Source organism: Homarus americanus, unplaced genomic scaffold (assembly GCF_018991925.1).
Source record: "Homarus americanus isolate GMGI-L3 unplaced genomic scaffold, GMGI_Hamer_2.0 scaffold49667, whole genome shotgun sequence".
Lineage (NCBI taxonomy): Eukaryota > Metazoa > Arthropoda > Malacostraca > Decapoda > Nephropidae > Homarus > Homarus americanus.
In genome coordinates, this window is record NW_024738608.1 from 8,768,051 (window position 1) to 8,786,361 (window position 18,311).

At 36.2% G+C, this 18,311-nt stretch overlaps 1 protein-coding gene across 1 annotated transcript in view; it reads right to left on the bottom strand.

Annotated features, from left to right (window-relative positions):
• Window positions 1-9,960: 9,960 nt before the first annotated feature.
• The window catches only part of LOC121874258 (cap-specific mRNA (nucleoside-2'-O-)-methyltransferase 1-like), a 35,144-nt gene continuing 26,793 nt past the window's right edge, over window positions 9,961-18,311 (bottom strand). Inside the window, exons 12-16 of the mRNA XM_042378355.1 lie at window positions 15,435-15,657; window positions 15,138-15,260; window positions 14,702-14,829; window positions 14,247-14,355; window positions 9,961-13,852 (exon numbers count right to left, since the gene is read on the bottom strand). Coding sequence (XP_042234289.1) covers window positions 13,726-13,852; window positions 14,247-14,355; window positions 14,702-14,829; window positions 15,138-15,260; window positions 15,435-15,657 — 710 coding nt within the window. The 3' untranslated portion in view covers window positions 9,961-13,725. The remainder of the gene's footprint in view (window positions 13,853-14,246; window positions 14,356-14,701; window positions 14,830-15,137; window positions 15,261-15,434; window positions 15,658-18,311) is intronic.

Consider the following 18,311-nt stretch of genomic DNA (forward strand, 5'->3'; position numbering starts at 1 on the left):
CCCTCATTGTGGGTATCCCAACCTCCTGTTGGCAATTTCTCATCTGTTTAAAGATGGGCCAAAGCTGACAAAACTAGGAGATTGCAAATGAGGACAATGGGTGACCTAATAAGTTTTAAAACAAATATTAGCACTTACAGCAACCCAGAAGCGTAATATAGATAAATACACAGATAAGATATTTACAGTATCAGTAACCAGGATTTGGTAATTTGGTAGGCTACAGCTCTGCTCTGAATACCTTACACAATGGAACATTTACTTTGGCGTGAATATACATGTACAGTACTGTACTTTATTCCTGTGATGTAATGTTTTGTAATAATAAAATATATGCATTATATTTTTACAAATCAACTTGTGCATATATGACATGAAATTTAACGCTGCTGTCATGGTTAATGATGTCTGTTTAGCTAAATATATATATATTACTGAAAATCAATGCATTCTTTTTATCCAAGACTTTTTATTTCATTTCTATTTGCTGTTGATACTATAATTTTCATTAGCCAAAATAACTGACTTCACACGGGTTGCAGTAATCCATTTTAGCCAAACCTGATCTAACCCAACCTGGCCTAACCAAAGCAGACCTAACCATATCCGGCCTAACCCAACCTAACTCAGCCGAAACTAACCCACTGGTTGAGTTAGTTTTGACCGAATCTAACCCAACCTAACCATACCTAAATCAATCCAACTCAGATTAAGTCAACCAAAATAAATTAATCCAACCAAACCTAAACTAACCCAACTCAACCTAATCATAGCTAAACTATATTCTTCGGTCTTCAATACATCAATTATTGTACAATCATCATCACAACATCAATTACATTATAATCTTTACAACATCAACTATACAATCATCTAGCTACACTATATCAACTACATAGTAATATTATCATGTACACAACCATCTACAGTACACTACATGAACACCATCATCTACATTGCATATAACACTATCGTTTTTTATGACTTCTGGCACTCCCCTCCCCCAATTTTATTGATTTATTTAAATATATACATATTTATTTATTTTTTTTAATAAAAAAGTAACACAAGTACACATACATGACAGCAGAGTCGGACTGGCCATTGTGCTTGTGTTATGGCACATGGGGTCCCCCACAGGTAATCATTATGGGTCTTCTTTCTTTCCCTTAAAAAAAAAACTGTGTACATATATATATATATATATATATATATATATATATATATATATATATATATATATATATATATATATATATATATATATATATAACCTCGATTAACCGACCACATGAGGGGAAGGGGCCGACGGATAATTCAAAAGGTAGGTTAATACCTGTACATGTAGTACATAAAGTCTACGGAAATAAAACATACATTTTCAAAGTACCTTTCCCAAACCTACCTCATTTAAGTCCCTCTATTCATTTTTGTCCATTTGCCATTCATATTCCAATAGAATTTGCTTTAAAACACTAACCACTTTAGTAAATAAATATGAACCAGCACAGAAACCGTGAATAAAAACTAGAAAAGTCAAAGAACATGTCATCACAAAAATCGTGACCAAGTCCCAGGTTGCTCATCTGACTTTTTGCCTCATTTACGCACAATTGCTGGGTCTCAATTGTTTCTCTTACTATTGACAACACAACATACATACATGTACATTGTTTCTCACTCTTGATTTTTTTTTCATTTTTGCATTTCTTTATGGTTCTTTATTATTATTATTATTATAATTATTAATATTATTACATTATCGCCCCCCAGGCCCCGATGTGGGTCAGTGACCTATGCCCGGGTGGGCTAATCCCCATCAAAAAAAAAAAAAAATTAGGCGTTCGGGATTGACGGTTAATTCGAAAGTCGGTTAATCGAGGTTTGTATATATATATATACAGAATATTTTAACGAAATTCAGATACTACCTCGATTTTTAAATTCTAATTACTTGAACCAACGACTCATGCACAGTTGAGATATTAGGAAATGATCAGATGAGTGCCTCTTGTCAGATACAGTAATTATAAACCTGGTGACACATGCATAGACGACTAACAGTGCTAGTGGGTTGGAATGCGCCCCAACTATCATTACTAGTGGGGTAGAATGGGCTCCAACTGTCAGTGCTGATGGGGTGGAATGTGCCCAACTCATAATGAAATGGCACGTCCCCCAAACAGTGTCCAGTCTGCGTCTGCAGGACAGCGGCTTAGTTAGGAGGGGGGGGGGGGCAGAAGGGGGTACTTGCTGAGTATGAATTTGTGCCTGCAAAACCACCTCACATACAGTATAGCCAAGTGAATCATAAATCAGTTTCTTACTTATCTTCTCAAACTAACAATGAGCTTACTGTATTAGTCTTCCTACCTCTGGAGTGAGAGATCAACTTTTGAGTGCCATCATATTGCATCAAATGGCCTAAATAATATTGCAACTCTTTTTATTTATTTTTTTTTAAATAACTTGAGAGACAATTTTTAAAGATCCGACTCGCTACAGAAGGGAACAAACACCAAAACTGCTCCCTTAGCACTAGCCATCACTTGATGTTGTCCTTCAGATTTACCAGGTAACTGTTAATTGGTACAGGATAAGAGCAGGCCAAGGTTAAACTATTACAATGTGATTAAAACAGGATGAGTGAGGAAATAAGAGGTAATCAGTGGCCTGACTCATTGAGAAACAAAAATGTGGATGCTATCCTGAATACCATTAGACAGTAAAGTGAACCATTTGATTGATAACTATATACTGTACCCAAAACCAAATCCATTGAATCCAGGACTACAAGAAAACTGTTACATATAAACCATGTGACAGTTGAAAAGGTTAAAGAAAAATCTCAGAATTTCACAAGATAGGTTGCAACAAATAAGGATGTATGGAAAAACCAGGATCCAAGCCAAGTCAGAGCGTAGAAGGGCTGATAAAGAGCTCCAGAGGCAGATTGCAAATGAGGCCGAGTCAAACCCAAAGACCATTTTTTATAAATACAATACATATATTTTCCAAGAATGCAGGCCATAAGCCCCACATCATAAAACTTATTAGTACGGGGCAGGTGTGGACTCGCATCTGCCGGCCGCAGTATTCCTCTAGTTCACCATAGGTTATACTAAAAAAAAAATTTTATATGATTGATTTGTGTTTTATATACTGCACATTGAGATATTTAGTTTTAGTTTACTATTTCAATTCACTTCTTCCATTTTCTTCCTCATCACCATCATTGTCATGTACTCTTCATACAGAATAGTGCAATTATGCAATACAAGATGTCTGATTTGATGACAACCTAAACATTTTTACAAACCTGCTGTTACATGGTGTCTCGGAATAAAAAAAATTAAGGATTCAATGACACATGGATAAGATACCAATGGTGATTCAATTAGCTTCTGGTGTATAAAATCATCCAGCGGTGTAAATGCAGGATACTGCTTAATTTGGAATGAAAATCTTGATGTCAAATTACGAGGGCATGATGCAATGGTTTATCATTCGAAGAAACTCTTGCATTGCAAATGTCAAGAAATACCATGATGAAAATGGACATTTAAAACAACTCAAGCCTTCCCAAACAAGCATCACTGAGAGCTTCAACCATATATCATCTTCTAAGCCTATACTGTCATTTCCAAATCATGTGACTGCTGCTGAAGCTATTTGGTACACAACACTGCAGTAGCCAATCTACCACCCCATGTTTGTCACAACATTTTACCAGCATTCTCCATATGTTTCCAGATTCAGAGGTTGCTATTGCAAAGGAGTGTATGCATTCCAAAGCAAGTTACATAATATCAGATGAACTTGGACCTCATTTCAGATATTAGTTGAAAATTAATTTCAAGACTTTGCTTTAACATACCAGAAATTGACAAAACAACTGCCAAACACTGGCAACAATTGGAAGTTTTGGTCAGGTACTTATCTGAACAAGAAAAAGGTGTTGTTGTTTTCAATTTGCTTCCATGACTATTGGCAGGGCCCAAGTTGCTATTCTCTAGGAAAAAATAGGTGAAGTTGCTATTCCACTGTAAACTTGAAAACTTCTGCAGATACCCAGTAATGAAAGCATTAACAAAGCAGGTAAAGGCAACACTAAATCTCCACATTGTAGACATTAGTACAATGCTTTTGGAGCTGCTGATGACAAGTTTGGTGATATTGAACAACTTGGTATTGAGCTCTTCTACTTCTTCAAGGCTTTCCTATTAAGATGAGAGGATTTTGAGAAAGTCCAATAAAAGTACAGTACTGCATCGTATATGATAAAATAAACACATGTTCCTGCATCATGTGCCAAGTTGGTGGTTCACTCTGGAAACTGTAACTGGTTGCCTTGAGGAAAACTTCCTACTATGTATTATACTGTAGTCTAACTTTCTTTCTGATCAAGACCATAAGAATAATGAAAGAATCAAGAGGCTCTCCAAGATTTTGAAGAACAAGTAGCTTTTTTTTAGAAATACTGTTTCTGAAATTTGTGATGCCAGTATATACAAGAGTAACAAGGCTATTTCAGAGTGAAGCATGCTTATTCACGTACAATACTGTATGATTAGCTCTTCATGCTGGTTGTTAGATTACTTTGCCATTTCCTAAAGCATGAAGTGGTAGGAAAAAAATTTGGCATTGAGCTCTACAGCATCGACACCGAAAGAAATGAAAAGTACTTGAGAACTCCACATATTGGATATGAAGCTTCAAATACACTAGAAAGATAATTGTCAGATGACAAGATCTCCGAGATGGACGTGAAGATATTCCACAGTAGGGTACGTAACTTCTTCAAATTGTGTGTCAGCATTGTTGAAAACTCTTCCATTGATGAATGTCATCCATTGGGACTTTAAAGTGCTCCATCCTATTGCTAGGACACCCAACTGGTCAGTTGGAGCTATTCAATGGTTAGTTGTGAGCATTAAACTTGTTCCTTAAGACAAAATAGATAGTGTTGATGATGAATGGAAGGCATTTCAAGTTGAGCAGTTATCAGAAGACTGGAACCTACTTCCAGTTCAGGTGGCAGATAAAGGAGACAGTGAAGATCAAATTAGTTCAGAAACTCTAAATGATTACCTATCCACATTCTGCCAATCAGTGTACATAGATGATTCCAAGATTTGCAGCATAAAGGCAATTAATAGTCCAAAAAAGTATCCTACCCTTAAAATGATTGTAAAAATCTGTCAGACTCTATCTCTTGGCAATGCTGATGCAGAGAGATCATTCAATGAAAATAAAACTGATGACTTCTGCAAGAACTCAAATGTTAAATGAAACATTAAATGGGTATAAAGCAATAACTTCTTTCATGAGAAAATACGAGAACAAACTGGAATTTTTACCAATAACTCCTGCACTGTGTAAAGTTGTTAGAAATGCTCAAACAAAACATGACCAATATGTAGAGGCACAGAAAAAAGCTGACAAAACTTTGTGATGAAATGGAAAAATGTAGAGACAATTCAAGCAACTAATGAGGATCTCGAGATGGCTAATGCAAAGCTGTCTGAAGCTGATGCACTGAAGAAGGAAGAAATAACCATGCTTTAGGTCACTTGTAAAAATGCAAACATGAGTAAGGCTAATGATGCACATACCATTTTAGAGCATAGCAAACAGCTTTAAGGAGATGCAGAGCAAGAAAATGAATGTTGAAGCTGAAATATCTAAAACTCTAAAGAAAACATAAAAAACACCATTGGTCAAATAATTAATGTAAACATGGATCTACTACAAATTGAAATTACTTTATTACGGAACAAAAAGTATATATTTTGACAATACTGTACACGTTTGCAGTGAAATATTGAAATTAATGTACTCCTTTCAATGAACCCTATTTATTTCATTGACTGTATAAAATTTGCATATTAATATATAATTTACACCTTAATGAATATAATGTTTAATTTTTATCTCATACAGATTTGTTCAGGATTCATTAACAAGTAACATTTAATGATCCAATAATACATTGTATTATATCATAACAACAATGTGATTTATTACTAATGCTTGTCTTAAATATTACCATAAGTGTTCACCAAGCACCGAGTCTGAAATTTTCTTTTCGTCTGAAGGAAGGAGAATTTATTACAGTACAGGGTACTGTATAATAAATTCCCATTATTCTTACCCTAACTCTCAGTGATATTTCATTATTATTACTAGTATCTATACTGTATTATCATTTGATTCATAAGTTGAGGCTATTTAAATTTAAGTTCAAAATTTATATTTTGGGATACAGTACAGTATTTCCATTGTGCCAATACAGAGAAATTATTTGTATAATATAATAAAGGTAAATTTACACTTTATTTAATGTGTAGATTTGTATACAGTAGGGTCGGGATATATCGCGAGATAGGGCCCAAGGATGTTGCCATAAACTAAATCGCAATAAATAATTACATGTAATCAATGGGGAAAAAGAGTCAGGTTCCGGAGGCCAATAAAAGTAAAGAAACTTGACTTAACGAGTTTATTTTATTACTAACTAAAGCACCAATGAACACTAGACTCGGGAAGACCAGACTCGGGTGAGCCATCCTCAGGAACACCAGACTCGGCAGCTGACACGCCATCCTGGTAACACCACCCTCACTATACAAGCCCACACCTACATAAACGAACAAACCAAAAATATTAGTTACAGTAAATCTTTTCCATTAAGCTTTCTATTCTTTTCGCTTAACTTTTCACATCACTAGCAACCCATTTACACTCACCTTAGATGACGGAATCTGCAGCAGAGTCGGCTGCTGACTTGTCACTTGAACTAGGAGGAGTGGTACTAGTACACTTAGGTATCTTGGCAGACAGTAGTAGAGCACGTGGTGACCTTGACTGGAGAGCGAGAGCACAGCGTCCACACGTGGCAAGAGCTGAATCAGGAAGAATGTGCGGGCGAGTGTGAATGCGTGAGTGAGCAGCCATGGTGGCACCTCTGGTGAGCAAATAATGCATTTGTTTGCCATGGTGGTAAATTCAAATATTTCCTGCCCGATTTCCCTCGCAAAATAAATAGGTTTATCGCCATATATCAGAATTTTTTTCTTTTTATCAGTCATCCCTTTTAAAACATCTTTGGTTTCAGATTGTTCATGGCAAAAATATATTCCAATCTGTTTTAAAAAGCTGTCCCTCAGTGACAGTGTTACTTGTGAACTCGGATTTCATTTTGACAAAGTTGGATCCAATGTTAACCTCATATACTAACTCATTCAGTGAAATAAATCAAACTCATTGAGAACCAAACAAAACTCTTGCTTCATGAAATTCTGAAGCAGTCTTTTAAAAAATATGACCCTGAGAAAATTTTATGACTACGTGACTAACTGCCAGGCATAGGGCTGAAGCCGGCTTCGGCTTCTGAAAATATGCTTTTTGGAACTGGCTTCGTCTTTGAAGCCAGAGGCATAGCACCGACTTCGAAGCCAAAGGCCTGGCTTTGGATTTTCATCTTCACATTTAGATCATATTAAATAGTTATATCCAAAGCATCACAATTTTGACTTGATTTGACAAGTGACATGGGTTGTTGTGTCGGCGCAAAAATTACTGACCAGCATATGAATAACCAGTGCTGACACGATGACATATTGTCACAGGTCAATCAGCCAGAATCTCCACCCGGGGAGGGTAAACTTGAGGTGAGGTTAGGTCAAATGTGAGTTGGCCAAGTGACCTTGACTTGACCTTACATGAACTGAGATACACACCACCTGTGACACCTGTGATACCACTCTCCTGTGACTAAAATGTGTCTGTGAAAAACGTTCTTGTAATCAGTTATGGTTTTTGCTCAGTACATATCACACACAACTGGTTGGTTCTATCTCTTCAGTTCCATTCTTTTACTTACTGCCTTTTTCCTGTCAACTTTGGTCTTACATTGTGATAATAGTGTCACTGTGATTCCTAGTATGCTGCTGTAAATGGAAAGGATTGAAAATACTACATGGTAGATAACCCATACGAAACAGAGACTTCCCTGAGATGAACAAAATTGTCTGACCCTGCTTACCACAAGGACTCATCCAGAAAAGCTATGAACTATCTAATGCTTCTAACCAGTGCTAATGTAATCAAGTACATCCACCTCCTCCTGGACATCTTACATTGCCTTGGGTGCCTTTCAGCGCAGTTTCAACACAGACAAAGCAATGTTTCTGTTATCATGACAGAAATTCAAGCCTCAATTGACTTACTCAATAAATATTTGACAAGCCCAGGACCCAGTCTGAGGAAGATTTTGGAAGGTGACACTACAATATTCCAAGGAGAGAAGCTGAGTAATAGAAATAATGCCTTCATGGCTGCAAGGTATGATATACTGACATATCTGATTACAAGTCTAAAGAAAAGATATAATGACATGGCCAGTACAGTTCTTCAAAATTCATGGATTCTGGATTTCAAGCTATGGCCTGCAGAATACACAGGGAATGGAGGTTTCAGAGACACAGCTGTGGGAGCGCTGGCTCTGTCTCTTGAGAAAACACTAAGGGAGGCAGAAGTGGATCCAACCAAGCTGGAGGATGAATGGGATGTACTCAAATGCTATCTCTACAAAATGAGTAAGATATCACCTGTTTCAAAACTGTCCTGGCAGCAAATAAATGAATCATACAGAGAAAAGTGTGGCTCCTTTCTCCATTTAGTTGACCTTCTGCTGTCCATTCCAACCAGTCCTGCTGATGTTGAACGTAGCTTCAATCAGGTCAAGCTCATTAAGTTTCTTGACAGACTAGCGCAGTCATCTCACCGATGACCACTTGACAGATCTCATAGTGGTCCAGTTGCAGTCAGAATGTATTTGCAACTTCAATCCAGAGCAAGCCATCAACAAATTTTTAACAACTGGGACCCACCATGTTTATGGGTATAACCACACAGATGGATGCAGCACAGAGGATGTGCTGGACAATATCGAAGAATGGACGAGAAGCATATACAGAAATTATTGACCAAATCCAGTGAAGAAGAAAGCCCTCAGTTACTTGCAGTTACATATACATCAGTACAGTAGCCTTTTAAGAGGCTCTAAAATTGTTTATAAATTTCAGCTGATGATATATAAAGTAAACAAGGAAACAGATTATCCATAATTTAATATGTTATGCATGCCATTGTTTAAAATTTTAATATAATTTACCTTTTGCTATTAAGTTAAATAAAGTGTCAAAGTAAAAAACTTTCTATGAAGGCCTACCCAGTATATGTCAACTGTTGGAATTTTAATATTTTTTTTTTTAATGTCTTGGAAAATTTTGGAAGGGCTAATAAATTCTGGGAAGGGATAGTAACTATTTGGTTCTACTAGCCCGGTTGGCTACCTGAAAAAAGGGCGATTTTTTACCCCTGTAATAGTGAGAAGGGATGCTGTTTACAGCAACCTAGCCAATATTTCAATGGGTTATAAGAGTTCTAACCCCATAAACATGATTCAACCAGAAAATTTATGGCCATAAAATCAGCATCTACAGTAAGGGCAATTTTTTCATACTCTTTTCACAGAAATTAGTTTTTTTACATAATTTATTTTCTTTTTTAATTAATTTGGAGGCTTTGACAAAATCTCCTCTAAATGCCAATCACTGTACTGAGGTGGTCTGCAAGTCAATTCAGTCTCAAGACAACACAACCAATTCACCATGGTGCATCGTCAAAATATATGACATGAAAAGGTAATTGTATATTCTGGTTCCCAGGGTCAAGACAACACAGAAAATTCAAATATAACACATTCAATGGAAAACAAATGTTCTTAAGTTTGCTGCTTCCTTCACTTACAGGCTATACTTGCAGGATCTCATTTTAATATTCCAGTTACAAAACAGCCTCATATCCTATAGTGCAGAAGAATCAAGAATGGGTTGAATACATGTGCTGTAGAAATATGCATGGTGCTTTCTTTGGTAGTTACAGATATTAAGCTCTTGCTACTTCTCCTTTATTAAGAACAAATACAGTATGAGAAAAGATGGATGGTTGCCTTCTATAACAGGATCACTAAGAGGTAAGAACAAATTCTAACATTCACTTAAAATAATACAAACGCAATTTCTGAGTGTCATGTGCAATATACATGAATGGTAAAATCAGTTAATACTACCTGCATATTGGAACAATATACATACCCCCACTATTATATTACATTATTTTTACAAACATTCACCGAGGTACAAATAATACCTCATGGATATTTTAGGTCTGTGAGCAACAAGTCTAATAAGTTTCAGGAAAATTCTCATAAAAATAAAAGCAGCAGGTATTACATAAACTAGACCTCATTGTGTAAAAGACAAACTGATGGACAAAACAGTGCCATCCAGTACCCTGTATAGCCCTCTAACATTTGTTGTTGGAGGCATAAGTTATTTCTGTGCTATAAAAAAACATTACACTATACCCTCGTTCATTCGACACAAAAGAGGCTCTGGGTCATTTAAATTACTGAAAAATCTGAATTAATCTAAATATTTTAACATTCGACAATTTTCTGTGTTTCATTTTCCATTCAATTTTGCACCTTACTCGGATCATTCCGATGACTGCAGGGGGGGGGGGGGAAGGCAAATATTCACATGACTAGTGAGGTCCACTGCCACCTGAAGAATACCCCTGGGTCGCGTTAGGGCGAATCTTCAGGTGAGTACTGAGATCCATGCACTTGCCTTTACTTTATTTTATCCTCTATGCCCAAAATTCTGTGAATATTTGCAGGTCAAGATCAATTACACATTAATTTGTTACTTTAATTGTTATGTGGGTCAAGTAAATACCGCAAGCGTAATTTTCACTGAAGTGTGCAAATACAGTACCGCACAAGGACTAAATACAGCAAGGACACACCGCTGTAACGTCATAGACTTTAGCTCCGCCCAATTCAATGATGTCATGCTACCCATGACATTTGATTGTTTCGTATTTTTAGAATAATCATAGGGCTAAGGCTTTTCTGTGACCAGGTATAACAAAAGGAATGCCTTATGTTCTCACAGTCCTCCCAAAAATAAGTGATACGAAAGAAAAAAAAAAGAGAGGGGAGGGCAAAATATTACAAGGAAACACCGAGGGGGGTACTGGGCATTTCGCTGATGACACAGACGAAGCAACTCAATTTTTGAGCTTATTAGCAATGTAAAGATTTCCCTTTTGCTAGACATGGCAAGGTGAATGTCTGAGGGTACTCCGGACAACTGGATATTGTGTACTTAAGAAAAGAGCATTTTCCCAATCAATTCCAATTAAATTCATAATCGACCCCATCCCTGTTAGCGTCCAACATGCATGCACCACGGGTAGTAAACAAAATCTTTCAGAATTATAGTTCTATCACCACGATTAACAACATTATCCCACAAATCAATTAGAAAACATCTGCTATAAGGCACTAAGCATCTCAACTGATGAAGTGATAGCGCTGCATAACCTCTGACTGCGCTGGTGGCCCGCTCTCACATGATAGCAGCATGACCCAGGATTACATGCCACTAAGATTTTTTCCCACTCAGACGATTCCCACGTGAACAATTCGACCCTATTGCTGTTTACACTCCCAGACCCTGAGATGCTCTCCATGAAATAGAAGCTTGGGGGGAATAAAATGCTATAATAAAACGGTTTTTGGCTGCTGTGGCGCTTGGCTGACTGTGATTAGTGGTCTCATATTACTGACCTGATGCAATGTCAGGTCACCAATTGTTGGTGTGGGGGATCAGAGCAAAAGCACTTCATAATCAGGGCAAAAGCCCTTCACAGTCACTAAAAAAGGGAAAGCATTTCACAGTCACTAAAAAAGAGAACAATGTGAACTTTAGTTATGTTCTCTCACTGTTAAAAAAACTGCTTATCACTGATAAACCTTGAGCTCCATTTCTTACACACATGTAACCAAGAAGAATCAGTGCCTGGAATGTAATTCACCAAATGGTCACGAGGTGGCGTTCAGGTAGATGACGCCTCAGCTGACAAATGAAGTGAGTTATGCATTTCATATGCCAACTTGGCGGGATGATGAATATTGCTAGTGTGAGTTTATTTACATCGCACATAGGGGAGTGGTCTTAATATATCAGCATCATTAACGTGAATTATCATAGACAGGGAGATCGTAAAAAGAGGTTTACCTATATTCCTATAATCCATCTTAATATATACCTGACCCTCGCTTTACGCTATGGTTGTGCTCTGTGACAACACAGTATAATGGCAATCCGCATATAGTGAATACTTAATCTTATGGGAAAATTAAGATATGTTCCACAACAACTAAAAGTCAACAGAAATGCAATAAAAGTTGTGGAAAAATCATTACAATGCTCTAATGTGGATTAGAAATAAATATAATATAAAACTATAAACTGAGACATATGAAGAGCATGGGTGTTTGTGTGGAAAGTAAAAGTGTGTGGAGTGGCTGACTCACCACTCCAACCGCGTCTTGTGACATCACATGCAGCGCAGTAAACACACACACACACTGTGCCATGTTTCACAACCATTTTTGGAGCATTAATGCAATAACATTTGTAGAAATAGGGTTGCCGCATAAGCACGAATCTGCATATAGTGAATGTAAATAAAGCGAGGGTCCAATGTAATTCTTATTTTAATTTTATAATTCATTCAACTTAATCTATTTAATAATACATTCCTATAATAAACACAGTACTGTATATCTAATAGAATTTGTGATGAATGGATGATTTTTAGCTATAATTGTCAATGTGGGAATTGTTCAAGTGGGATGACACCTGACCCAAGCCTGCTTGGATAGCTGCAAGAGCACAGATGAATCAACAAAACTGAAATTTCAAGCCCACCCGTGGAGCCATGTGGTCAGAAAAGAAACAAAGTGAAAGGCCTGATTTTTTCAAAGCTGTAGCCACTGGATTTTTCGGAACCAAAATCTGAATTATAACGATCTGAATTAACGAGGGTACAGTGTATATCATTTTATGTAAGATTCAAATGCTTAATAAATCAATAAATGTTATAATGGAGCATAATAAAAATATTTATTCCAGATCTTGTTAGCCATAATTAATATTCTTTTAATGAACTTGTAAAAAATTTTTTTTATATATTTAAAGGAATCAGTACTAATTATGGTGAAAAAATAGAAGACCTACTAAAGGTATAATAATTTTATCTAAAAAAATATGCCAATTGAATTTTCTGCTCTTTGAAACTGGAGAACACAGGATTCCTCCATCTTAAGACCTCATAATTTACATGATAGTTACAAGTATTCATATAGGACAATTATTTTTTAGTACTGTACAATGAATAAAAAATATTCTTGATGCTTCTATAAAATGTACAAATGCAACCTTATATGTATACACTTGTGTACATATAAACACAAGTACACAAACTTTCTTTAGAGTGGAGCAGCCCATGAAAAATGGTATTTGAACTATTTTATCATAAAATTATCAAAGCTCACATATGAAACCTTGATAAATAAATAAGACAAGATGACCAGAATGGGGTCTAAGGAGCTTAATGGAGAGATTAATGTAAAGTATGAAAGTAATGTTCAACTGGTTTTCTTCCATTTGTTTTAATACTTAATGATATTCTGGAAAAAAACAAAACACAGACCCATAAAACTGGGACGGTGTGCAAGGGATTAGGACCAAGGCAATATTTATGTGAAAGAACCTGATGTGTGAGGATGAAGACAGGGATGAATCAGCGATGTGCAGCAAGGTGGCCGAGGAGATCACACCGATTTAACCTGCCTTTGATAGGTTCATCGGATTCAAGGACTTGGACTCCACTCTCCCACCACCACACAGCTCCTCCACTATAAGATGACCTGAAGGACAAGAAGTATGAGTAAATAGATACTATTATTAACAGTGCAGCAACATAAATGGCATGAATGATGAAAATGGTCACTATAATCAAGGGAAGGTATCAAGGCCTGGATAGAATAAGTATACCATGAATGAAAGGGAATTAGAGGAAGAGTTGTCAGAGTAGATTTGAAAGAAGATACAGTATAGTACTGTACTAGAGATACAATAGAGGGTGTTGCAATACAGTGTGGTCTCATTTTGCGCAGGTATATCGTACTGGTACACTCACACGCAACAGTTTCGATGCACCCTCTACCCCTACTCCTGCCTCGATGGAAGTTGTAGCCTTGGTTTCAAACCAAAAGTCAAATAAACAGTATATAAAAATCAGAGAGCACTAAGGATATTTACTTGAAAGGGGCTATAACATCCTGCTGGCACTCAAATGTTGCTTGCCTAGTCAGTGTGTTGTACCAATACTTTCGGTTTTTATTTTTGCTGAATGCCATCATCCAGGGTTCTAGAAAGAAAAAGGTTAACCATCACTCTGATGAGAAACTAAATGGGTACTTCTTAAAAAAAAAAAAAAAAAAAATGAGATCATGCTCATATAGGACAAAGATTTTGTAAATCAAGCAAGGATATACTGTACATTGATCTCTTTACTTCAATATAAACATTCGAAATGCAAGTGTTTGTTGACATAGATGTCCCCATTGCACAGCTAATCTGTCAAGGGGCATACCATAATTACATTCAAAATCATCAAACTTAACCTATTTCTACTTTTCTAGATTTAATAACACAGGCAAGAATCTTCTAATCCACTATATCGGTTATAAAAGAAATCACACCATATACTATACCTTTAGTTGCTTTGAGAAGCAAAAGAGCAGTAGGCACTGTGTAGAATGTGTCACGGTCAGTGTCTCCTTCCACCTCAACAAACACTCTTTTTGGTATTTGACCTCCCTTCATCAGTCGATGGTGCAACCTATAATATGTAGTAATCCTTCTCTTACTATCAATATTAAACAAGATAACCTGTGACGATAAGTTTGATAATGTGCAATATTTAGAGTAAACCCTTGTTATAAAACAGCTTTGTTAACAAAGTAAAGATTTTCCCTAAAGTAATAAAAAAACAGGGTAGTCTCATCATATCAAAAAATGCAGTTATTTCTTAGTCTGCAATAATTCCATCTTTAGGTGCTTTCCTAACGAAGGTGGCCTTTTCTGAGAGTAATTCATGAGATAAAAAATTTAGCAATTGAATTAAAACCAAAATATTCTTATGTTTACCTCGGAGGTGCAAGGTACTCCTCAATTGTTTCCAGTTTGAACAATTGTTTACACCTAATTGGTGCTAGATCTGGTCGACCTGTTTTGTTCAGAGCTGTTGCAAATTTCTTCAAGTATATGTGTCTGAAAAAATAACCTTATAAGTCATACAATCTATGTGCTAGGATTCTGCATCACTGTTCATGAATAAAAAAATATATATATGTACTGTAGTACACTGAAAAGCTTATTGTAAGTGAAAATAAATTCTAACATTTTGTTACAAATTCTAACTTTTCAATTATATAAAATACTGACCTTTCAACTATATGGAGGTTTCTTATGTCTTTTCCATTTAAAATCAAACCATCGATTAAATGCAGTGTGTTTAATTTTCGCTGGGCCTTGTGCTCACCACGGTGTTCAGTGACTATCTCAGCATACACTAATGTGTCAGGAGGGAGTTCCAGTTTGGTGTCCAAACGCATCCATGAACTAACACCTCTACCTTCCCATCGAAAAACATTACGTCCTCCTAAACCTGTACAGTAAGATTATTTTCATTAGTTAACATACTGTATAAGTTTTTAGGTATTGTTAATTATTGTCAGGTTATCAGATAATTTACAGATGCAATGATTAAATCTCTCAGTAGCTGCAACAACAGAGATTTTGTGATGAGTCTGTATTTGATTTACTGTAAAGAAATCACTGTTGGCAACCTTTTCTAAGAACAAAATCTTTGTACAGATGAGGGACACCTGTATAGTAGTGTGTGCAAAGCTCTGCAGCCCAGTCATGTCATTTGCTTGTTTATTAATGTTTTATTAAAGGAAATAAAAAAATATATAATAAAATAAATTATGTTAATTGAATACATAATAGAAGGCTAAAGAAAATTAAAAGGAAAAGTAATACTGTAGGTGTACTGAGAAGCTGACCATCTTCACACCAAACTAACAACTCACACAGCTGATAATGCCTCCACCAACAAGGCAGATGGTTTGACAAGTTACAGTACTGTTCAGTGTAATGTACAGTATATCATATTGAGATTTATAGATGTTTAACTTAGTAATGCAGATTTGAAGTGGGATTTCCTTACAATAATCATCCTCAATATTCAGAAGAAACCTTATATGATTTAATATAAAAAATTTTCAGGCCAATCTATAATCAACAGGAAAAAGCTAAAAATAAAAAAAATTAAAATAAATAAATAAATAAATAAATAAAAAAAACATTGAAACAATACTGTACTCCTACATCTATAATAACTATATACTGAGTACATATTTTAAGAATAAAATAAACCCAATGCTCTACTCCTGACAAATTTTTGCATCATCCTAAATTTCAGTTTTATTTGCATGGTGCAAACACGGTGGCAGTCATAGATGTCTTGATCATGATAACACTGATTCAAGCATCAGGGCAGGTGTGCTCTGTACTCTTTGCTTAATATTGACTTTATTTTGCTTGTACGATGCCCTCAAACAAACAACATAGTGATAGAACTATGATGTCAGTGCTAAAAGAAATTGTAATGTGCTCAGTGTAAAAAAAAATGATGAGGGAAATTGGGTGAAAACTATGAGGAAATGAAAATTCTACACCGCTGTCATTTCAACATGGGCTAGCTTCAAATGTTTAAAGAGCAGTGTCTTAAAGCCATTGGAGAATAAACGTCAGAATATAAACAGCTGCAAAGCCACCAGCTGGTCAGCCAACGTCTCAGTTCAGCCAGAAAACATTCTGCTCACCCTCTCTTGTGCGATTCCGGCAATACCCACATTTTCTCTTGAATCACTACACCTTCATTGTACAGTATATAATGAGCATATGGAATTTAAGAATAGAATAATTATTCTTTTTATTAGTTACATGAGAGTAAACGAGGAGAAATTGGACAATGAGGCAACTGGATCAGTGACCGTGTGGTGGCGTGAGTGCTAAGTTTTAGGAGTAACTTATATGGTGATTGAAGGAGACTGATGAAACATTGAAATTTATTTGTATACCTAATAATATCGTAAGTATTTGAGAATAATAAGCGATAAAATAAGTAAGCAAACTGGTAGAAAAAACAATTACCATATTTTCACTATTTGTAATGTTTGTTTTTTTCTATTTGGGGTTTTCACTTGTAAATCAAAGCATGGGACATTATAAGTTTTCTTTTTACAGCAAAATTTTGTTAACCAAGTCTTCATAAACTGGGCTTTGCCCGTATATAATTGGAGATGTGTTCTTATGAAAAGAGTGACGGTCAAAATTACAGTGCTTAACAAAAAAAGTTAAATATGAAAATACAGGTACACCATTTAAACACATATTAAATGGAAAACTGAATATTTCATAATACAGTACAGTACAGTAGGCTCTCGCCAATAACGACTTCCACAATAACGTTTTCGACAATCACGGTAAGTTACAATAGATACCCATTTTCGATAATAACGTCTGGATTCTCTTGAATAACGGAGATTTCGTGGGAAGCGTCCAAGCGCATCAAAGATAGCGTTTGTTTGCTGCCATGTTGATGACGTAGTTGTCCACTCCGCCTCACTCTCACTCTCTCACACGCTCTGTGGAATACAGCACTGCGCCCACGTGTGAGATTTTCGCCTCTATAACCAGTGGTTGCTGGGGTCGGTGATCAATAATGGCTTCCGCATTTTTGCCTGTGGGGGCTAGGGGAGGTGGTGGAGGGAGTGATTTGCTACCTGAACGCCCGGGAACTTTTAAAGTGAATGAGAAAAAAGACCCTAAAGCTAAGAGACAAAGCCACAAGAAGCGTGCCTACTCGGTCAAGGATAAAGAACAGTTTGTTGAACTCATCGAAAGTGGTGCACGTAACATTGATATTGTGAGGAAATTGAACTGACCTGAGTCTAGAGTGCGAAAAATTAAGATGAACTTAGAGGAGATCAAGAAGAGTATTGCGCTGGCTCAGAAATATTTCGGTAGTGATGGAAATGCGAGGCGAGCTATGAATGATAAAAGTGATAGAAACAGGTTGTTTGTGATAACAGAGCATTTTCTTGTGAAATGGTTAGCTTGTAGAATGAAAGACAGTGCAAGTGTTAGCGGCCCTCAGATACGGAACAATCATCACACCAAGCACCTCAAAAACTCCCCCAAGCTAAGTGTTATATTACTCAAACTCTTTATTTTGATGATTGAATAACAATT